Source organism: Mytilus edulis, unplaced genomic scaffold (assembly GCF_963676685.1).
Source record: "Mytilus edulis unplaced genomic scaffold, xbMytEdul2.2 SCAFFOLD_1278, whole genome shotgun sequence".
Classification (NCBI taxonomy): domain Eukaryota; kingdom Metazoa; phylum Mollusca; class Bivalvia; order Mytilida; family Mytilidae; genus Mytilus; species Mytilus edulis.
This window is the reverse complement of record NW_027268349.1, coordinates 1-25,155: the sequence shown is the minus strand read 5'-3', so window position 1 is coordinate 25,155 and position 25,155 is coordinate 1. Positions and strand designations below refer to the sequence as shown.

At 32.4% G+C, this 25,155-nt stretch overlaps 1 protein-coding gene across 1 annotated transcript; it reads right to left on the bottom strand.

The window, feature by feature from the left end:
- Positions 1 to 1,017: 1,017 nt before the first annotated feature.
- LOC139507342 (myosin-binding protein H-like) lies at positions 1,018 to 17,746 on the bottom strand. The gene is made up of 8 exons (XM_071295716.1): positions 17,560 to 17,746; positions 15,682 to 15,795; positions 10,269 to 10,385; positions 8,651 to 8,953; positions 4,786 to 4,899; positions 4,019 to 4,135; positions 1,754 to 2,056; positions 1,018 to 1,106 (listed from the first exon to the last, which is right to left on the bottom strand). Exons 1-8 carry the CDS (start codon positions 17,735 to 17,737, stop codon positions 1,018 to 1,020), a joined length of 1,335 nt encoding a protein of 444 aa, XP_071151817.1. The 5' UTR covers positions 17,738 to 17,746.
- Between the last annotated feature and the right edge of the window lie 7,409 nt (positions 17,747 to 25,155).

Here is a 25,155-nt window from a genome sequence, read left to right as displayed (position 1 = left end):
TTTCATTCTATTTAGTACATTTTGTACGTATGTCCTATAGGTATGGTGCGGAATCAGGGTCAAAAATACTTCTTTGTGTATATACATAATTCGATTTACGTATATACAAAAAAAAATACGTATATACGTTAATCCAATTATGTATATACAGAAATAATTCCGTATATACAAAAATAGAATAATTAACGTATATACAAAATTAATTTCGTTTACATAGAAATCGAATTACGTATATACAGAAATAATTATGTAAAGACAGAAAGATAGTATTTCTGTATAGTTTGACAAGGCAGGAGACATTTTGGGACCAAGACAAATCTGTACCTCATTTTGCTACCTTATTATGTTCCTCATAATAAATACCATACCGGTAATTTTTTCACAAAAATATTTTTTTTTATTTACCATAAAATTCACAAAATCATATTTGATCATAAGTAGAAAAAAAACATTACTTGCAATATGGTGACCTATAGTTGTTAATTTCTGTGTCATTTGGTCTTTTGCAGAGAGTTGTCTCATTGGCAATCAGACCTTATGATGGCTTATCTTCTTTTTATTGATTGCATTTGAATAAACTTTTTTTTTAACTTAAAAAAAAATAAACAGAATACAAATCCAATGAGTGTACAGGCCTATCAGATGGTGCCTCATGATTAAGAATCTGATGAGACTAGCATTGATGGAAACTAGAACCTAATTCCTGTGATATGACTAGTTTCGCAGTTGTACTTGACTCATATTTTTGAAAAGTATTTTTTTTAAAATACATCAAATTCTGTTATATTGTTTAAATTCGTTTTGTTCCTTTAATCAACTAAAAATGTAAAAAAGGTTATTTTTAATAAATTTTTGGACAAGTAACAATTTCATTCGGACAAGTAAATTTTGGTATGTGCTTGTCCTACAGGACAAGTTGAAAAAAAAGTTCTAGTAGAGGCCTGAGCGTTAACACTTGGTCAACACCTCATAAGGAACATTCATGCTATGTTTGGTTTCATTCCATTTAGTGGTTCTCTAAAAGAAGACATTTGTAAGTATTTCCCATAGGGTACTAAGTTTAACTAAGTCCTCTGCTGGCAGCCATCTAATAGATGATGGAACTGCTACAAAAAAAAGTAACAACACTTAATTTTTAGTAAGCATCTCATAAGGAACATTCATGCTGTTCGGTTTCATTCCTATCAGTGGTTCACTAAAAGAAGACATTTGTATGTATTTCCCATAGGGTCCTATGTTAAACTTAGTCCCCTGCTGGCAGCCATCTTGGATAATGGATCAGCTACAAAGTAACAACACTTGGTCAACACCTCATAAGGATCATTCATGCTATGTTTGGTTCCATTTCATTCAGTGGTTCTCTAGAAGATGTTCAAAATGTGAAAAGTTACGCCGACAATGACGAACGCCAAGTGATGAGAAAAGCTCACTTGGCCCTTTGAGCCAGGTGAGCTAAAAACAAAATTCCTAAACTTTGAATGAGAAAGTTAGAACATAATATAATATTGTTTTCCCATATTTTCAATGGAGATTTTTTTGTTTTGATCAAGTCATGTGAGTAATAACTGGTATCAACATAGTGTAAGAAAATGATAAGAACACTGGATTAATTTGGTGTTTACGTTAATTGCACTTTTCTGATCATGTCTTTTAAAAGTTACAGATAATTCAAATTTAACTTAACCACTCAGGAACTAAAAAAATCTAATCCAGCCTTTAATTTTGAATGAACTCAGACAGAACTTCAATTTACCTGGCTTTTGATGTTGAACAACAGGAGACTCTACCTCGGCTGCTGGTCCTTTACCAACTTTGTTTTCAGCACTGACACTACATACATAATGTTTGTCCAGCTTCAGATTCTTAATGGTATAGGAGGTGACAAATGATCTGCCTCGTCCAATCTTTTTCCAGTCATCAGAATCAACCATTTTCAGGGAAATATTGTACCCAGTAACCTTTGAATCGCCAATTGCCTTTGGCCTTGTCCATTCCAAAGTCAACTTGTCATTGGTCCTCATCTTCACCTTCAAATTTGCAGGTGCTTGTGGTACCTCTGTTGTACATGGAGATTAAATATTTAGTTGATTTCTTATCTTAAATTCAAACACATAAGTATGAAGCAGGGGAATTAGAGTCTCTAACAAGCTGGGCTTGCTCACCTGCATCTTCAACAATAGCAATATTTGTTTAAAACTAGAGGCTAGCTCTCATGAGCCTGTGTCGCTTAAATGAATCTTCTGTGGTTTTGAAAATCATGTAAAATAAGGTTTAAATCATAATAAATAGTATAGATACAGGGGTCGAAATTAGCGCTAGTCCGGTAGTCCGGGACTAGTAAAATTTGCGTCGGACCAGTAGATTTTGTCATCTGGTGGTCCGGCGGACCAGTAGAAATTTGTCGATAAAAAATCACTGATTGCATGGCAATCTCCGTTTGTTTACAAAACAATTTACCTGTGAAATCAATTACACGATACTGGGGGGTATTACAATTGATCAAGTTAATTAATATCTCGGGTGAGCGTCCTTCACAACAATACAAAATGTGGAAATTCCTTTGTTACTGTCTAACTTATGTAAACAAAAGCATCAAAATAAAATTAAACATCTGTCATTTATATTAGTGTTTGTCAAATTAATGTCATTTTTGCAGGACCAGTAGATTTGGAGCCGGACCAGTAGAGTTTTCAGTCCACTGGTCCGGCTGGCTAGTACACAAAAAAGCTTAAATTCGACCCCTGATAAGATACCCCTAATAATTAAATTTAAAAAGGTTATCCCACAAGTATCTCGACTTAGACAATACTTACTGAAGACCCCTTATCATTATTTAAATTAGTTTTCAAGTTATGACTATTTGAAATTGTTTTGGGTTTTTTAACAATTTTCCCTTACACTTCAATAGTAAATCCCTATGTACTTTATTCAGACATGATTGCCATGTTAGTTGGATGGCATTGTGGCTTAGTTTTATTCTAATTGGCCCCGTAGATTAACTGGAGAAATTTACGAAAAAAATCACTTTAAAAGGCAATATCAAGTTAAGGGGTCAATTGAATATCTTTGTCATATCAACTTGTTTTTATATCTTATATACATTAATATCTTTGTCTATAATAATACATTAGATTATAAACAAAAAACTGCTAAATTTCCTTAAAATTACAAATTCTGGGACAGTTATCCAACAACCGGTTGTCTGATTAGTTTTCAAGACTAATTGATCTTAATCTGATGACCATTTCTATCCCATGTCAGATTTGCTCTAAGTGCTTTAGTTTCAGAACTGTTTACAAAAAGATGCATTTTATTCCACTGTCCTTTTTTTTAGCCATGTCTGTCATCTTGATTGGCAGGGCGGGATCATCTAACACATTTTTTTTCCAAGATACCTTAATGATGATTGTAACCACGTCAGCTTAATTTGTCTCAGTAGTTTTAGAGGAAAAGATTTTGATAAAAGTTTATTTACAAGTATATGACAGATGCAAAGTGATAATAAAAGCTTGATTACAGCCCATTTAGATATTTGACGGACACTGGTGCACTTTTAAAGGGAAGATGTCATGAGCTAAATCTTTAAAGGGAAAAAGTTCCAATATTAGTAGACTAAATAATTCATCCATGATGGTCTATTTGTAGATCTTATTTTGCAGATGCTGATCATAAATATAATGTTTTCAAAATAAAATAGGAAATATGTAAACAGCTGAAAATAAAATAGTCATTTAAGGGCAATCAATTCAATAAGGGGTCAACTGACGATTTTTGCCATGTTGACTCATTTGCTTTAGATCTTGACTCTTTGATCTTTTGTCTATTTAAATTTGCTTTCTATCTTTCTATACGTAAAATATATAGAGTAAAAAAAAGGAAAGATTTGAAAGCCACCATTGGTTGCAATTGACTGTTGAAACAAGGTGATCATTAGTGCAGGTTTGACTGTATAGCTATATTCATCCCAAGCAGAATTTTCTAATCCTTTAAAAACACATTTTTCTCAAATAGTTGTTACCTGCTATTGGTCGACTTGTTAAATTCTTTTTAAATTTATCACAATATAATACTTTATTTCCTCCTTTCTTATTCTTGAATGATGGTTGGCTAGGGCTGGCTTTCCCAATAGATTTCACTGTAAAACAAGAGTTTGTTGACACACAAATGTCTTCACTGATACAACTTTTTTCAAAATAATAGGCAAAAATGCAAAAAGCTGATAATAAAAAAGTCATTTAGGACAATAACTTCAATAAAGGGCTAACTGACAATTTTGGGAATGTTCACTTATTTGTTTTAGATCTTGACTTTTTGATCATTTTGCCTATTAACATTTGCTTTCTACATGTATATATTTCTATGATTCTTAAAAAAAAATTAAGACAATAGGAATCAAAAAGATATATTTTCATTTAAGATCAATAACTTCAGTTTATTTAGAAGCAACTTATTGAAAATAACAATAACTAAACGGTACCAATATGACTGAGAATGGTTTTCTAAGGTTTATAAAAAATGAGAAAATTGTCCAAAAGTAATGTGAGTTAATCAAGTCTTTTTTCTATATATTTTACATAACTTTGTAATTTTCAAACATATCTATATCATGTAATATATGTCCTTTTTTCACTCTTCCCTATGAAAATTTTGATGCCTTTTTGATTGCACAATTTGATGGGTCATTACTGGTCCTTTATCTTGAACTAGCAGAGTGAATATGACTAGGCATATTCAAATATAACCTATTTAAGCCCATTTATTTAAATTTTCTCAATCATTTTTTACCTGTTATTGGTCTGCTAGTTAAATTCTTTTTGACTACATCACTATATAGCGCTTCATTTTCTTTCTTATCTTTGATAGATTGTTTGCTTGTTTTGGCTTTCTCAATAGCTTTCACTGTAAAAAAAAAGTTCTAAATTACCAGTATGGCCTGAATTTTGAACAATAATCATGATAATATGATAGATTAACTATAGTATATGATAAACACCCTTAAAATCAACAACCTGATGTTAGTTATACTTATGACATATGTTGAATTGTTCATGTTTGTTATACTTATGACATATGTTGAATTGTTCATGTTTGTTATACTTGTGACATATGTTGAATTGTTCATGTTTGTTATACTTATGACATATGTTGAATTGTTCAAGTTTGTTCTACTTATGACATATGTTGAATTGTTCATGTTTGTTACACTTGTGACATATTTTGAATTGTTCATGTTTGTTATACTTATGACATTTGTTGAATTGTTCATGTTTGTTATACTTATGTTCATTATCAGGTTGTTATACTTATAACTTATGTTCATATTTTTAAGGTTACCTATTTAACACTGTAATTAAATCTTTAAATATTGTTTTATTTGGTATAAATATTGATTCTGTTATCAGCAAATTAGCCCAACTTGTAACTACACATAGGTACATTCACTTAAAACAACCAGTTGATACATATACTTTTGCACTGCACAACTGCCTGAAAACAAGAATGTGTCCAAAGTACATAGATGCCCCACTCGCACATTATTTTCCATATTCCATGGACCATGAATTTGGGTAAAAATCTAATTTGGCATTAAAATTAGAAAGATCATACCATATATAGGTACAGGTGTACTAAGTTTCAAGTTGATTGGACCTTAGCTTCATCAAAAACTACCTTGACCAAAAACTTTAACCTGAAACTGGCACTTTCATTTTATATGTTCAGTGGACCTTGAAATTGGGGTCAAAAGTCTAATTTGGCTTTAACATTAGAAAGATCATATCATAAGCAACAAGTGTACTAAGTTTTACGTTGATTGGATTTCAGCTTCATCAAAAACTACCTTGACAAAAAACTTTAACCTGAAGCAGGACAGGGACGAACGTAGGTTGGGAATAAAAGTATTCAACACAAAAAGTACACTTAAAAGACTATGTTATAGTGGGACAGTAGTAGGAACTCACATAAAAAAAATAGCTGAAAAATTTAAATAAGCAGTTTCAGAAAGATTATATTTATACTTACACCGATGCTAACAACAACGTGGAGAAGAGTTTGGACCATAACTTCCAAAATCAATCCAAAAATGTTTTGAACCATATATAAACTAGAGAATCTCAAGATCCTGTGTGGCTCACCTGATTCTATACTTGGAATTTGAAATAATATTAAAAATGTAAATAAAAAATTGTAACAGATACTTATAATGATGTTTTAGGCCAAATTTGATTTAATATTGTTATGTTTGATCAGTAGTTCTCTTAAAGAAGACATTTGTATGTAATTCCCATAGGATCCCATGTTAAAATAAGTCCCCCAATGGCGGCAATCTTAAATAATGGAACGGCTTCAAAATAACAACACATTGTTTAGTACCTCATAAGGAACATTCATGATAAATTTTGTTTCATTCTATTCAGTGGTTCTTTAAAATAAAACATTTGTATGTATTTCCCATAGGGTCCTATATTAAACTAGGTCCCCCCTGGTGGCCATCTTGGATAATGGAAAAGCTACAAAATAACAACACTTGGTCAGCACCTCATAAGGAACATTCATGCCATGTTTGATTTCATTCTATTCAGTACATTTGTACGTATGTCCCATAGGGTCCTATGTTAAACCATCGATTAACGTATATACGGAATTCGATTTACGTATATACGTAATTATTTCTGTATATACAGAATTTGATTAACGTATATACGGAATTCGATTTACGTATATACATAAATCGAATTCCGTATATACAGAAATAATTATGTTTATACGTAAATAAGTATTTTTGACCCTGATTCCGCGCCATACATAGGGTCCTATGTTAAACCAAGTCCCTGCTTGTGGCCATCTTATATAATGGATCGGTTTCAAAGTAAGAACCAGGCCTCGACAATAACGCTTATCCGATTGTCCGGTACCAGAGGGAAAAAAGGTCGAACAAGTAAAAGCTGGATCAAGCTTGTCCCTCGGGACAAGTACAATTATTCTGCAGAAAATAAATTTATTCCAACTTTGATAAACAAAGTATTTTATTATCAACAAAAACAAGAAAAAACAAATATTAATTTGACATGTTTCTGTATTCTGTTTATTCAAATGCAAAACCTTTTTCTTCAACATGTTTACTTGCAATCGATAATTTTAACTGGTTCTTTGTCAGGTACTTTTTAACAGGTAAAAGGAATACTATTCTCAGAAAACAGTCTTACTGATCGGAATCAATGATGCGCTTTGTAGAAAAGGTAACTTTACAGGGACAGTTCGTCACCTCGAAAGATTCAGCTCCAATTGTTTAAGAGACAGTTTGGCACCGTAGAAGACATATTTAGTAGACATGATTGATAGACAGTTTGACAAGGCAGGAGACATTTTGGGACCAAGACAAATCTGTACCTCATTTGAACCTCATTTGCTACCTTATTCTGTTCCTTATAATAAATACCATACCGGTAATTTTTTCACAAAAATATTTTTTTTTATTTACCATAAAATTCACAAAATCATATTTGATCATAAGTAGAAAAAAAACATTACTTGCAATATGGTGACCTATAGTTGTTAATTTCTGTGTCATTTGGTCTTTTGCAGAGAGTTGTCTCATTGGCAATCAGACCTTATGATGGCTTATCTTCTTTTTATTGATTGCATTTGAATAAACTTTTTTTTTAACTCAAAAAAAAATAAACAGAATACAAATCCAATGAGTGTACAGGCCTATCAGATGGTGCCTCATGATTAAGAATCTGATGAGACTAGCATTGATGGAAGCTAGAACCTAATTCCTGTGATATGACTAGTTTCGCAGTTGTACTTGACTCATATTTTTGAAAAGTATTTTTTAAAAAATACATCAAATTCTGTTATATTGTTTAAATTCGTTTTGTTCCTTATACTCAACAAAAATGTAAAAAAGGTTATTTTTAATAAATTTTTGGACAAGTAACAATTTCATTCGGACAAGTAAATTTTGGTATGTGCTTGTCCTACAGGACAAGTTGAAAAAAAAGTTATTGTAGAGGCCTGAGTGTTAACACTTGGTCAACACCTCATAAGGAACATTCATGCTATGTTTGGTTTCATTCCATTTAGTGGTTCTCTAAAAGAAGACATTTGTAAGTATTTCCCATAGGGTACTAAGTTTAACTAAGTCCTCTGCTGGCAGCCATCTTGGATAATGGATCAGCTACAAACTAACAACACTTGGTCAACACCTCATAAGGATCATTCATGCTATGTTTGGTTCCATTTCATTCAGTGGTTCTCTAGAAGATGTTCAAAATGTGAAAAGTTACGCCGACAATGACGAACGCCAAGTAATGAGAAAAGCTCACTTGGCCCTTTGAGCCAGGTGAGCTGAAAACAAAATTCCTAAACTTTGAATGAGAAAGTTAGAACATAATATAATATTTTTTTCCCATATTTTCAATGGAGATTTTTTTTTTATCAAGTCATGTGAGTAATAACAGCTGGTATCAACATAGTGTAAGAAAATGATAAGAACACTGGATTAATTTGGTGTTTACATTAATTGCACTTTTCTGATCATGTCTTTTAAAAGTTACAGATAATTCAAATTTAACTTAACCACTCAGGAACTAAAAAAATCCAATTCAGCCTTTAATTTTGAATGAACTCAGACAGAACTTCAATTTACCTGGCTTTTGATGTTGAACAACAGGAGACTCTACCTCGGCTGCTGGTCCTTTACCAACTTTGTTTTCAGCACTGACACTACATACATAATGTTTGTCCAGCTTCAGATTCTTAATGGTATAGGAGGTGACAAATGATCTGCCTCGTCCAATCTTTTTCCAGTCATCAGAATCAACCATTTTCAGGGAAATATTGTACCCAGTAACCTTTGAATCGCCAATTGCCTTTGGCCTTGTCCATTCCAAAGTCAACTTGTCATTGGTCCTCGTCTTCACCTTCAAATTTTCAGGTGCTTGTGGTACCTCTGTTGTACATGGAGATTAAATATTTAGTTGATTTCTTATCTTAAATTCAAACACATAAGTATGAAGCAGGGAAACTAGAGTCTCTAGCAAGCTGGGCTTGCTCACCTGCATCTTCAACAATAGCAATTTTTGTTTAAAACTAGAGGCTAGCTCTCATGAGCCTGTGTCGCTTAAATGAATCTTCTGTGGTTTTGAAAATCATTTAAAATAAGGTTAAATCATAATAAATAGTATAAGCATTGTGGCTTAGTTTTATTCTAATTGGCCCCGTAGATTAACTGGAGAAATTTACGAAAAAATTGTTAAAAATTCACTTTAAAAGGCAATATCAATTTAAGGGGTCAATTGAATATTTTTGTCATATCAACTTCTTTTTAGATCTTATATACATTATCTTTGTCTATAATAATACATTAGATAATAACCAAAAAACTGCTCAATTTCCTTAAAATTACAAATTCAGGGACAGTTATCCAACAACCAGTTGTCTGATTAGTCTTAAGTTTTCAGGACTAATTGATCTTAATCTGATGACCATTTCTATCCCATGTCAGATTTGCTCTAAGTGCTTTAGTTTCAGAACTGTTTACAAAAAGTTGCATTTTACTCCTATGTCCTTTTTTTAGCCATGTCTGTCATCTTGATTGGCAGGCGGGATCATCTAACACATTTTTTTCCAAGATACCTTAATGATGATTGTAACCACGTCAGCTTAATTTTGTCTCAGAAGTTTTAGAGGAAAAGATTTTGATAAAAGTTTATTTATAAGTATATGACAGATGCAAAGTGATGAGAAAAGCTTGATTACAGCCTATTTAGATATTTGACGGACACTGGTGCACTTTTAAAAGGGAAGATGTCATGAGCTAAATCTTTAAAGGGAAAAAGCTCCAATATCAGTAGACTAAATATTTCATCCATGATGGTCCATTTGTAGATCTTATTTTGCAGATGCTGATCATAAATATAATGTTTTCAAAATAAAATAGGAAATATGTAAACAGCTGAAAATAAAATAGTCATTTAAGGGCAATCAATTCAATAAGGGGTCAACTGACGATTTTTGCCATAAGACTCATTTGCTTTAGATCTTGACTCTTCGATCTTTTGTCTATTTAAATTTGCTTTCTATCTTTCTTATAATACTTAAAATAATATAGAGTAAAAAAAAAGAAAGATTTGAAAGCCACCATTGGTTGCAATTGACTGTTGAAACAAGGTGACCAGTAGTGCAGGTTTGACTGTATAGCTACATTCATCCCAAGCAGAATTTTCTAATCCTTTAAAAACACATTTTACTCAAATAGTTGTTACCTGCTATTGGTGGACTTGTTAAATTCCTTTTAAATTTATCACAATATAATACTTTATTTCCTCCTTTCTTATTCTTGAATGATGGTTGGCTAGGGCTGGCTTTCCCAATAGATTTCACTGTAAAACAAGAGTTTGTTGACACACAAATGTCTTCACTGATAAAACTATTTTCAAAATAATAGGCAAAAATGCAAAAAGCTGATAATAAAAAAGTCATTTAGGACAATAACTTCAATAAAGGGTCAACTGACAATTTTGGGAATGTTCACTTATTTGTTTTAGATCTTGACTTTTTGATCATTTTGCCTATTAACATTTGCTTTCTACATGTATATATTTCTATGATTCTTAAAACAAAAATATAAGACAAAAAGGAATAAAACAGTTGTTGGCTGATGACACAGGTTATGTTTTTCTCATATATTTTATGATAAAATTGAGAATGGAAATGGGGAATGTGTCAAAGAGACAACAACCCGACCAAATAAAAAACAACAGCAGAGGGTCCACCAACAGGTCTTCAATGTAGCGAGAAATTCCCGCACCGGAGGCGTCCTTCAGCTGGCCCCTAAACAAATATATACTAGTCCAGTGATAATGAACGCCATACTAATTTCCAAATTGTACACAAGAAACTAAAATTAAAATAATACAAGACTAACAAAGGCCAGAGGCTCCTGACTGGGGACAGGCACAAAAATGTGGTGGGGTTAAACATGTTTGTGAGATCTCAACCCTCCCCCTATACCTCTAACCAATGTAGAAAAGTAAACGCATAACAATACGCACATTAAAATTCAGTTCAAGAGAAGTCCGAGTCTGATGTCAGAAGATGTAACAAAAAAAAATAAACAAAATGACAATAATACGAAAATAACAACAGACTACTAGCAGTTAACTGACATGCCAGCTCCAGACTTCAATTAAACTGACTGAAAGATTATGATTTCATCATATGAACATCAGGCACAATCCTTCCCGTTAGGGGTTTAGTATCATACCATCATAACATATATGAGAAGAACATAACCCGTGTCATGCCAACAACTGTTTTTAGAATAAATGTGTTTAGTTCCGATGCAAAGACCTTATCAGTGACTCAATATTAACGCCAAAATATGCAATCTTTAATGACTTGACAACAGTATCGTAATTATATCCCTTCTTAATAAGTCTATTCAAAGGTTTTGTAAGTTTCTGAGGTGAATACTGACACCTTTGTGCTTTATAAAGAATATTTCCATAAAAAATTGAATGTGAAATACCTGAACGTATTAGAAGTCTGCATGTTGAGCTATATTTACGAATGATGTCTTTATACCGATGATAAAATTTAGTAAATGTTTTGACTAGTTTGTGATATCGAAAACTCTGGTGTAATAATTTTTCAGTAATACATAAATTTCTCTCGTTAAAATCTAAAACATTGTTACACACACGAGCGAATCGTACAAGTTGAGATATATAAACACCGTAAGATGGTGACAAGGGAACGTCACCATCTAAAAACGAATAATTAACGATAGGAAATGAAAAATCATCCCTTTTATCATAAATTTTAGTATTCAGCTTTCCATTAATGATATAGATATCAAGATCGAGAAAAGGGCAGTGGTCATTGTTAGTATTAGCTTTATTTAAAGTAAGTTCAACAGGATAAATTTCATTAATATACATACTGAAGTCGTCATTATTGAGAGCCAAAATATCATCCAAATATCTAAAAGTATTATTAAATTTGTTTATCAGATGTTGTTTCGATGGGTCTTTGCTTATTTTTGTCATAAATTGTAACTCATAACAATACAAAAACAGGTTCCGCAATAAGTGGTGCACAGTTAGATAGTATGATACTGAACCCCTAAGGGGAGGGATTGTGCCTGATATTCATATGATGAAGACATAATCTTTCAATCAGTTTAATTGAGGTCTGGAGCTGGCATGTCAGTTAACTGCTAGTAGTCTGTTGTTATTTATGTATTATTGTCATTTTATTTATCTTATTTTGTTTCATCTTCTGACATCGGACTCAGACTTCTCCTGAACTGAATTTTAATGTGCGTATTAGGGGTGTGGAAATGCTATGCCTGACTCGCCATTTGAACAACCGGAGAAGTAATTATTTTTGTCTTGGTTGCCGGTGGACAAGTAAAAAAATTTACAAGACAAAGTCCAACAAAAACATAAAATTAATTTCAAAACGTATAAAGATGTTTAATTTATGTAAAAGAAACCAATGTTCAGCAAGTAAAAACATCAATGTTCATGACGATAAATATTACATGATACCTGAAATAGATCAATAACCAAAATAAATAAAAATAAGTATGCGAACCAGAGTCGCGTAACATTGCATTGGCTTTGTCCATTGACCCGGGATTGTCGATTAGGTTTTATCCATCATTTACCGGAAGTGTCATTTCTTTAAATTTTGTATCGAGATTCAGATTGATAAATACAGTGAAACCTGGGTAAACCGAACCCTGATAAAAACGAATTTCAGTTTAAACCGAACAATTTTCAAAGTCCCGAAAAATTTCCCTATCAATTAACGTTAATCTAACCTGACAAAAACCGAACCCTGTCAACACCGAATTCCGAACGCTTTTTGAAGGCTAGTTAGTAAATTTGTCTTTAAAAATTACCTGTCAAAATCGATCAATAGCAATCAAAACAAAAAAGCATTTTTAATTATTTGCATGATTTAATTAAACAAACACAGGAAGACAGAGTATCCCAGAGGGTATTTGAGGTTAATTAACTGGTGAGTTGTTATTACAAATTAATTAGATTGTTTGTGGTCCATGTCTAAAGTAATTTTTTGTAAAGAAATGTTAAACTGGTCAGCTACCCCCATGGCCGATAATGACAAGGAAGGAACTTTCAGATCAGTTAAATGCACGTTACTCAAATAATTACGACCACAAACTCGCAACTGCCATTTTGTAGCTAAACTGTTTAATTAAATAATAGTTTTAAAGCTTTTCACTGGATTAAGAAGTCATGCAACACAACAAGGTATATGGCTTTCGATTGTCGGATTCTCGTTAGAGGCCCTATATATTTGATACACATGCTCCCAAAGACTTCCGTTAGCTATTCAGCAACGATAAAGTCCGAGAATAAACTGGACCCCTGCTTTTGTTTCACTCTTATCGTGTGTCGAAGTATCAATCAGCAGGTGACCAGGTTAAGTGGAGAACTCGTGTGTACAATGACATTCCAGATTCAACTACGGAATCGTCATTTGAAAGCGTCTGCGAACCTGAATTAGTCAGTGAATTATAGATGAGAAAATAATTATCAAAAGCAAAATTTCTCTTTGTCGGACATCTCACAACGACGAGCGTGATTGACGGAGTTGTGTTTGATTTATTAACAAAAATGAAGCAAAACGTTGATCATCTCTACTTATATTTTTACATTTACATTTAAATCAACACAAAAATAATTTGTCGTCTATTGTGTCACCTATAATCCCGTGTCAGTAAGTGCCAAAATTATTTTGGTGTCAACTTCCGTTTATCTCTATAATCCGAACACCTGTGAAAACCGAACAAAACGCAAAGTCTCGTGGGTGTTCGGTTTGGACAGGTTTCACTGTACTTAATAAAAAGCTGGGCAAGCAAGACAAAAAGAGTCATGAGTCGAGTAGAAAACCTTAAATGCAAATGGAGGACACAGAGTATTTAAAAAAAAAAACAGAAGCGAGAATTTCAGACATCGTGGATATCAGATTGACCCTGGCTATCTATGGAAATTCGGAAAATAAATTAAGTTTTGTCTTATTTATAGATGTAAGGTCAACATTATTTGTTGTCAAGTGGTAAATAGAAGGGACGTTTTAATTGCCCATCAATACAATAATAAATATTAATCAAGAAATAGTTAATCTATTATTCAGTTTACATTTCTTCAATCACTGTCCTCAAATTTAGTATCTGTAGCTACTGGCTACAATTTTTATTAAAAAAACTGCTGCAAAATTGTTCTTTACATGTCATTTCATTGGTTGGTTTGCTGTTAGGTTTTGTCCCATTGATGTTTATCAATTTCCTAATTTTTTACACATATTAACAAATGAATTTCATGTGTTTATAATGAACAACAGTGCTAAGTAAGAATCATATATTAGCTAACAAGAAATACTTCAATATTTATTGAAATCATCAGGGCAAGTAAAAAAAATTCTGGACAAGTAAATTTTTGTTTTACTTGCCCAGGGACAAGTGCTCACAACAAATATTTCCACACCCCTGCGTATTGTTATGTGTTTACTTTTCTACATTAGCTAGTGGTATAGGGGAGGGTTTAGATCTCATAAACATGTTTAACCCGGCCGCAATTTAGCGCCAGTCCCAAGTCAGGAGCCTCTGTCCTTTGTAAGTCTTGTATGATTTTCAATTTTAGTTTCTTGTGAATAATTCAAAGTTTAGTATGATGTCCATTATAACTGTACTAGTATACATATTATTTAAGGGGCCAGCTGAAGGACACCTACGGTTGCAGGAGATTCTCGCTACATTGAAGACCCTTTGGTGGCCTTCGACTGTTGTCTAATCTATGGTCGGGTTGTTGTCGCTTTGACACATTCCCCCATTACCTTTCTCAATTTTATTAACAGCCCAGCTATATACTGATACCATGTTTACATTCACTGCACCAGTGCATTGGTCTAAGATTTCTCTCAAGTCTAACAGTTTTTATTTTTTAATGTTTTGTAAGGGTTCAATGTTGTACATTAAAGCGAGGCTAGTCCCTATAGAAAACATGGAAATTTCTGACCAAAACATTGAATGGCAACTTTTTATCTCTTAATTGATAAAGATCCTATTTCAAACTTTCTAAGCTCCTGCAGCACAAACAATAGTTTTATTTCTATCAACCCACCATTTTTAGTGACATACTTGCATTGATCAAGATTTTGAAATCTTCCCTAATTAAACTGCAAAATTAAAACAAGATCGAACATTGGAAAACTTCATTAACTGTAAATATATTGCTACAACAGTTATGTAAAGGAAATATAAATTTGTGGCAAATTTTGATGCTTTTTCAGATAAGCCTAACATTGTTTTACTTCACTGGATTCCTAAGACAGTCAGAAATGAAATACCTTTTTTTTTCAAATTTTTGGCTTTGGTTAAAAGTCCAATCTTTAAAATATATGAGTTAATCAAGTCTTTTTCTATATATTTCACATAACTTTATATATTTCAAACATATCTATATCATGTAACATATGTCCTTTTTTCACTCTTCCCTATGAAAATTTTGATGTCTTTTTGATTGCACAATTTGATGGGTCATTACTGGTCCTTTATCTTGAACTAGCAGAGTGAATATGACTAGGCATATTCAAATATAACTTATTTAAGCCCATTTATTTAAATTTTCTCAATCATTTTTTTACCTGTTGTTGGTCTGCTAGTTAAATTCTTTTTGACTACATCACTATATAGCGCTTCATTTTCTTTCTTATCTTTGATAGATTGTTTGCTTGTTCTGGCTTTCTCAATAGCTTTCACTGTAAAACAAAAGGTCTAAATTACCAGTATGGCCTAAATCTTGAACAATAATCATGATAATATGATAGATTAACTATAGTATAATGATAAACACCCTTAAAATAAACAACCTGATGTTTGTTATACTTATGACACATGTGGAATTGTTCATGTTTGTTATACTTATGACATATGTTGAATTGTTCATGTTTGTTATACTTATGACATATGTGGAATTGTTCATGTTTGTTATACTTATGTTCATTATCAGGTTGTTATACTTATAAACTTATGCTCATATTTTCAAGGTTACCTATTTAACACTGTAATTAAATCTTTAAACATTGTTATGTTTGGTATAAGTATTGATTTTGTTATCAGCAAATTAGACCAACTTGTAACTACACATAGGTACTTTCACTGTAAAACACCCAGTTTGATACATATAGTTTGGCACTGCAAAACTGCCTGAAAACAAGAATGTGTCCCAAAGTACACAGATGCCCGCACTCACACATTATTTTCCATATTTAATGGACCGGGAAATTGGGTAAAAAGTTTAATTTGGCATTAAAATTAGAAAGATCATACCATATAAAGGTAACATGTGTACCAAGTTTTGAGGTTGATTGAATCATCAAAAACTACCTTGACCAAAAACTTTAACCTGAAACTGGCACTTTCATTTTATATGTTCAGTGGAACCCTGAAATTGGAGTCAAAAGTCTAATTTGGCTTAAAAATTAGAAACATAATATCATAAGCAACAAGTGTACTAAGTTTCAAGTTGATTGGACTTCAGCTTCATAAAAAATACCTTGACCAAAAACTTTAACCTGAAGCGGGACAGAGACGAACGTAGGTGGGGCATCAAAGTTTTCAACACAAAAAGTACACAGAAAAGAGCTATGTTATAGTCGGACAGTAGTAGAAACTCACACAAAAAATAGCTGAAAAATTTAAATTAGCAGTTTCAGTAAGATTGTATTTATACTTACATACGGTTTATTTTCTGGAAACTATAAAAATGCTTATTTTAGCCCTTTTTTGGCCCTTTATACATAAACTGTTCGAACCAAAACCCCCTAAATAAATCCCAGCCTTCCTTTTATGATTTCAAACCTAGTTTTAAAATTTCATATATTTCTATTTTCTTATAAATACTTAAGGATGTACTTAGGTGAGGTTAGGTGAAAATTAATAAATTAAGAAGTTAAAATTGATACTATAAGTTGATAGAGCATCAATTAAGGATAAAAATAAGCTAAAAATATTGATAGGTCATGGACCTCTTTTTCGAGATATTTGAGATTTAAAAAATGGCGGGAAAAGGCTGACTCAGACTTTTACCTTATATTTGCATTGGTATTATTAGGTCTCAAAACAAAAGAAAGAAAATTAAGAATCTTCTAAAATTTTGGTAAATGAACTTTCATGAGCTATTAAGTCTTACATGAAAAAATAAATGGGTGTTATGGGGCAAAATATTTTACATTGTATTATATGGAAAAACACCAAGGAGTCCGAACATTTGACACAAATTCCAAAACCTCACCTAAGTACATCCTTAAGTTATTATCAAGAAACCAATGGTCTTATAACTAAATAATAATCTGACACAAATGCTCACAACGACGTGGACATGAGTTTGGACCATAACTTCCAAAATCAATCCAAAAATGTTTTCAACCATATATAAAATAAAATTAACTTAATCACTCAGGAACTAAAAAATCCAATTCAGCCTTTAATTTTGAATGAACTCAGACAGAACTTCAATTCACCTGGCTTTTGATGTTGAACAACAGGAGACTCTACCTCGGCTGCTGGTCCTTTACCAACTTTGTTTTCAGCACTGACACTACATACATAATGTTTGTCCAGCTTCAGATTCTTAATGGTATAGGAGGTGACAAATGATCTGCCTCGTCCAATCTTTTTCCAGTCATCAGAATCAACCATTTTCAGGGAAATATTGTACCAGTAACCTTTGAATCGCCAATTGCCTTTGGCCTTGTCCATTCCAAAGTCAACTTGTCATTGGTCCTCGTCTTCACCTTCAAATTTTCAGGTGCTTGTGGTACCTCTGTTGTACATGGAGATTAAATATTTAGTTGATTTCTTATCTTAAATTCAAACACATAAGTATGAAGCAGGGGAACTAGTGTCTCTAACAAGGTGGGCTTGCTCACCTGCATCTTCAACAATAGCAATTTTTGTTTAAAATTAGAGGCTAGCTCTTGTCGCTTACATGAATCTTCTGTGGTTTTGTAAATCATGTAAAATGAGTTATGAATCATAATAAATAGTATAAGATACCCTAATAATTAAAATAAAAAAGGTTATCCCACTAGTATCTTGACTTAGACAATACTTACTGAAGACCCCTTATCATTATTTAAATTAGTTTTCAAGTTAAGACCATTTGAAATTGTTGGGTTTTTTTTAACAATTTTCCCTTACACTTCAATAGTTAATCCCTATGTACTATATTCAGACATGATTGCCATGTTAGTTGGATGGCATTGTGGCTTAGTTTAATTCTAATTGGCCCGTAGATTAATTAACTGCTGGAAAATAATTTTTTTAAAGAAAAGTTTACGAAAAAAATCGTTAAAAATTTACATTAAAGACTTAGTGCTTTAGTTTCAGAATTATTTACAAAAAGCTGCATTTTACTCCTATGTCCTTTTTTTAGCCATGTCTGTCATCTTGATTGGCAGGCAGGATCATCTAACAAATTTTTTTACCAAGATACCTTAATGATGATTGTAACCATGTCAGCTTAATTTTGTCTCAGTAGTTTTAGAGGAAAAGATTTCTATAAAAGTTTTATTATAAGTATATGACAATGGACTATGAGGAGGGACAATGGCAGATGCCAAGTGATGAGAAAAGCTCACATTGAAAGTGAAACAAAGGCAAACCATTTTATTGACAGATTTGATCCACAAAAATCATTCTTATAGTAAAAAACAATGATAAACATTTACTTTTCATATATAATATGAATTAAGGGGGTTCACAGGTCCAAGTCAATTGTTTTTCTTAATATAGGATTTCACTATACATTGTATTTTCCTATAAATGAACTTTATCTTATACCTTTCAATTATGCTCAAAATCTGCCTTTGAAAGAAGCCTACATTTTTGTAAAAGTACCTTTTTTCTGTTGAAGTAATAGGAGAAAAATTTCATGCATTTGTATGACTTAATATTTCCAGCATTGATGATCTTCACTCAAAAACTAACCTGCACATTTAGATTTAAGAAATCTGTCACCAGGTGGAAAATTTTCCTACAAAAAAAATCAATTGTGTTTTTTGTTAAAATTTATATTCATTTCTTAGCAAACAAAAACAATAATACCTCATTTAAGAGGGTTGTACACTAAAAGCTACATAACTTATCTTACCTGAGGCCCCAACATAGATAAGCAGCATTTTAAATAACTATAGAGGCTCTGAGGAGTCTGTGTTAAGATAATTTTTTTTAATTGATGCATGAAATACTGCAACCATTATACTTTTGGCTTTCAATGTTGATTTATGATTTATTTGATGAACATTATTGCAGTTTACAGTTCATCTCAATCTATATTTATATTCAAGATAGTAACCACCAGAGTGCACACGCTGAAATGTCCCTCTTTCTTTACTTATCATTGATATTATGTTGATAGTCCTAAGTATAAAGCTTTACCACAACTGTCACATAAACTATAAAATTAACCAACAAAAATAAACATTGACCAATAAACCATGAAAATGAGGGTCAAGGTCAGATGATCCATGCCAGGCAGACATGTACAGCTAACAATACTTCCATACAACAAATAAAAAGTTGACCTTATGCTTATAGTTAAAGAGAAACAGACCAAAACAGAAAAACTAAACACTGAGAAATGAACTGTTAAAATGAGGTCAAGGTCAAAATTAACCTGCGCGACAGACATATAGATCATAACATATTTCCATACACCAAAGATAGTTGACCTATTGCATATAGTATTAGAAAAAAAGACCATAACTCAAAAACTTAACTTTGACCACTGAACCATGAAAATGAGGTCAAGGTCAGATGACACCTGCCAGCAAGACATGTTCACCTTACAATCATTCTATACGCCAAATATAGTAGACCTATTGCTTATAGTATCTGAGATATGGACTTGACCACCAAAACTTTACCTTGTTCACTGATCCGTGAAAAGAGGGTGAGGTCAAGTGAAAACTGTCTGACGGGCACGAGAACCTAGCAAGGTATGCACATACCAAATATAGTTAGCCTATAACTTATAATAATAGAGAATTTAACATTAAAAAAATTTTTAACTTTTTATTCAAGTAGTCACTGAACCATGAAATAAAGTCAAGGACATTGGACATGCGACTGACAGAAACTTCGAAAAATGAGGCATATGTATATTCAAAGTATGAAGCATCCAGGTCTTCCACCTTCTAAATATAAAGCTTTTAAGAAGTAAGCTAATGCCACAGCCGTCGTAGCCACCGGATCATAACCCCTGAGTCGAGCTAGGCTGGAAAAAAAAAGCAAATTTTCCTTAAAATTACTAATACAGGGCAGCAAACCAACAACTGCTTTTCTGATTCTTCTGAAAATGTCACTTGGTCACTACAACAACAACAACAACAACAACATCATATAACAAGGGTTTTTAGTTTTATCCAGGTTCTCCACAGGGCAGAGTTTTTTAAGACCACAGTGGTCAACCCCTGAACATAGCTTGATACTGTCTGAATTTGGATTGTGATAAAATTTTTGACATAATATAGATTTTTGTCACAAAATAAATGTGGGTGTTGCTCAATTTGGTCTATGTGCATATCAAACAAAGGACATAGATGGATTCATGACAAAATTTTGTTTTGGTAATGGTGATGTGTTTGTAGATCTTTTTTGACTGAACTTTCTTCCTGCTTACAATTATCTCTATCATTAATCAACTTGGCCTAGTAGTTTTAGTGGAAAATATTTTGAAAAATTTACAGAATTTATGAAAATTGTTAAAAATAGACTATAAAGGGCAATAACTCCTTAAGGGGTCAATTGACCATTTAAGTCATGCTGACTTATTTTAAGGTCTTACTTTGCAAAAACATTATTGCTGTTTACACTGTATCTTTATCTATAAAAATATTCAAGATAATAACATGCAAAATTTTCATAAAATTTGGAATTAAGGGGCAGCAACCCAACAATTGTTTGCCTGAATGGTCTGAAAATTTCAGAGCAAATATATAATGACCTAAAAACATTTTTTTTTCTGACAAATTTGCTCTTAATGCTTTGGTTTCAGATATGAGCCAACCAGATGCTCCACAAGGCCCAGCTTTATATGACCGCAGAGGTTGAACCCTGAACCGTTGGGGCAAGTATGGACACAACATTCAAGCTGGATTCAGCTCTAAATTTGGATTGTGATTAAATAGTTGACACAGCATAGGTTTCTGACACAGAATGATTGTGGTCTAATGAACTTAAAATACTTTTTTTTTCTTTGAGCAATTCACTATGCTGTTGAATATTAATCCTCTCAAAAAAATGTTTGAAGAAATTTTCTTTTTATTTATGAAATCTAAAATGAAAAAAATTTAACCCCCCCCCCCCCATTTTTTTTTCACATACCCCTTTCCCTTTATCCAAAACTGATCTCAATTCAAATTTCTAATGGAGTTTGCAACAATAACTACTCATTTAAATACATCATAAAATATTAAAATGTACCAAAAGGTGCTTGTTATCACTGAATGGTTTTAATTTATCAGTTGGTAGTAAAAGTAAATATACATTGTATATTGTATAAAACAATGATTTAAGTTGATTCAACTACTATTCTGGACAAAGAAAGATAACTCCAATCAATTGAAAATTTCTTGCTATTGCACAATATTGTGCAATTAGATACTTCTTGCCATTGCGCAATACTGTGCAATTGAAAATATTTGCTATTGCACAATACTTTGCAATTGAAGATTTCTTGCTATTGCACAATATTGTCACTGTGCAATTGAAAATTTCTTGCTATTGCACAATACTGTGTCATCTAATTACATCACAGATTGGTTATTATACTAGATATTAATGCTATTTATTTATGAGATTTTGAGTTTCGTTTTTTCATAAAAGAACACATTGTGTTGACATGTATTTGTCAAAATCAGACTTGTAATAACTCTCTTCTGGGATGTATCTTTGAAGCAATTCAGATTCAAAAGCGTAAAAACAATGAATTTATCGTAGAAGCTTTAAAAAGAGATCTATAAGAAAATATGTTTAGAGAATGGGTAATACATGTGTCAATCATGACTTCCCATCAAAAATGTAGTTGTCCTACTGGGTTTTGGTTATTAAAAGGATAGACATTGGATGAAAAATATTAATTGTTGCCAGCTGGGCGATCAGGGGGTTTTATACTGAGTGTAATGAACAGTTATTATGATATGCTGGAATAAATTGACTATCTGATTTGATCTGGAACGATATAACTAGTTGTTTTGTTCCGGCCAGAATTTTCAACTAGCTACATTGTTCCGGGAATTTTCAACTAGCTACTTTTTTCTGGAACTTTTCAACTGCACTCGGAACAAAACAACTAGTTGAAAAGTTCCAACGGAACGAAATAACTAGTTAGAAAGTTCCGCCGGAACAAAGTAACTGGCGGAACATAGTGGCTGTTACATTTACGCATATTGTCATGACCATAAATATAGGTCATTTTTTTTAATGAGGTCATTGTTTGGTATGTAACGTCACGAACGTCAAGTTTTCATATTGTATGTGACGTCACGAACATCAAGTTTGCATATTTTTTGGCACACTAAATGCAACTATAAAAAATACAAAACACTCAAATAAATACAATAATAAACAAAATATTTTTAAAACAGCAGCAGGCAAATGGTAAGGTAACCCAGGTGCTTTGTATAAGCAGTTATTTTAAGGCTTTGAACCAAGACAAAAGCAGAACTGAAGGTAACCCAGTGCTAATCTATCGAGATCAGAAAACAGTTCATATAATATAATACTCTTCTGTTGAAATATATGATAAAGCGTATAATACATGGCAAAATCCGTATCACATGCCGTATCACCCTCGACCAATATCATCCCTCGGGCCTAAAGGCCTTGGGCTGATATTGATGTCACGGGATGATACGACATATGATACGGATTTTGCCATGTATTATTCTCTATATATCAACAATTCACCAAAGTTTCATGAAAATTCAGCTGAAAGCTTTTTTGAGTTATTGATAGTGTTGACAACAGAAGGATGAATCAACATACAACAGTGGGGCGATAAGAAACAATGAAGGAATCAGAAAGGACAAGATGATTGAAATATAACTCAACTTTTAGAGTCCAATGATCAACTTTAGAGTTAAACTTCACAGAGAGAAGTCAGTAAATAAGATGCAAAATTCAATTGTGTCTGATCCATTTGTCATTTGAAACAATAAAATATGTTTAAACCCACCTCAAAAAGATTTGTGAATTAATCAAGCATGCAATGAATTTTAGATAACACCCAAATATATATTTTCCGCTGAGCTCCTATGAAAACTGATAACTTATTATTTATGTAAGTTTCCTACCTGTTTGATATTATATGCTTGGTCAACTTGATTTCTGAAAAGAAAAAAAAAAGAAACATTAACACAGAGATATGTCTGGTCTACATGTATTTGTAGATCATGTTTATTTGTTATTCAATAATTCATATGTTGCAATTAAAATAGCAATACCTTAACATTTAAAGTATGCAAATATTCAAAGTCTTTTCATAGCAAATTTCATAATAATAGAATAATAGACAAACCTTGCATTTACCCCTACTTTCTATGAGGTGGGATAGGACCTTTATCGGGACTCAGGGATCATGTGTTTTTAAGCTTAAGATTTCGAGATTGACCCTTTAAGGATCCAGGAATTCGTTTTTCAAAATTTTGGGATGTTGAATTGGGATTGTATTTTTTTTTAAATATCAAAAATTAGCTCAAAATCTTAACTGTGATTTTCAACAATTTATCAGGGTCCAAAGTCAGAAATTTCTGCAAAAAATTAAACTCAAACTTGATCTGTAACTCATCATGGTTAACTCACATACCAAAAATCAGCCAAATATCTAAAAGTGTTTAGAAAAAAAGACTGTGTAATGGTTTGTTGTGGAATGAGCGAATGACAGAATGACTGAGACAAGGGTAAAACTATATTGCCCTGACAACTTTGTTCTGGGCCATAAAAAAAACTATGAAAATAATACATTGAACTTTATATCTAATTTTGAAAAATATGTATTTTCTATAAGGTTACATATTAAAAAATCTTAGAGGACAGATTAGCAACAAAGTACATTTTTTTTTACTTTTGTTAGCACCTCATACGGAACATACAAATCATTACTGGATTCAATTCTTTTATTGGATCTAAATGGAAGACTTAAATTTGTAAGTATTTCCCAGCATATGCTTAACTATAAAGCCCCCTTACTGAAGCCTACTTAGATAACAGATACTGAGATAGGCAACAAAGCAACAACACAGCTCTTAAGAAACAATTAATCATATAAAATAAGAAGATGTGGCCATGGTATGAGTGCCAATTAGCCAACCTTCCATCCGAGTGGCATTGTATATGAAGTCACCAATTTAGGTCAAATAATAGCCTTATTTCTACATCAAGCCTTGGCTTCCTTTGGATCCCATTTGAAGCTTTTCTCTGAAGACAATTTTATAATAGTATGTTTTTCCAATAGGTTACTATGTTACACTAAGGGCCACTATAGGCAACTTTCTAGGATAAAAAAGTAAGAATGCTAATTCAAGTTTACATCTCATAAGAAACATTCATGTCATATATTATTCCTATCACTATGAGTGATTCATGTAAGAATTTTTTATGTAATTCCTAAAACTAGGTACCCTGATGGTAGCTTTCTGGGATGACAAATCAGTGACAAGGTTACAAAACTTGGTAGGTAACCTGGTAAGCACCTCATCAAGAACATAAATACAATATTTGGTTTCAATGAATTCAAGGTTCTTATAAAGAAAGAAGATGTTGGTTACATAACTATTGGTAAATAACACAGTTGCAACTATATGTACTATCCTTAATGGTTTGCGCCCAAAACATCGATAAGGACAAGTTACAGATATATCCAGCCATTTTCAAAAAAGTAGAGGGGAGGTCCCAACCAAGGAGAAAAGGGTGGATGGGGGTCCAACTTTATGTCCCCATTCAAATGCATTGGTCGTCAGAAAAAAAGGGTTTCAACCTCCGGAACTCGCCCCTGTATCTGCCACTGTTTATGTCACATTTTGAAAAAGCCTCATATAAACTATTTTAATCGAATT

Excerpts from the sequence above, each read along its gene's own strand:
- LOC139507342 (XM_071295716.1), bottom strand. The coding sequence starts at position 17,737 with ATGGTTGATTCTGATGACTGGAAAAAGATTGGACGAGGCAGATCATTT. Across the intron at positions 10,386-15,681 it reads AACTAGCAGACCAACAACAG|TGAAATCTATTGGGAAAGCC; the intron begins GTAAAAAAATGA and ends CTTGTTTTACAG. Across the intron at positions 1,107-1,753 it reads TGTTCAACATCAAAAGCCAG|CAGTTCCATCATCTATTAGA; the intron begins GTAAATTGAAGT and ends TTTTTTTTGTAG.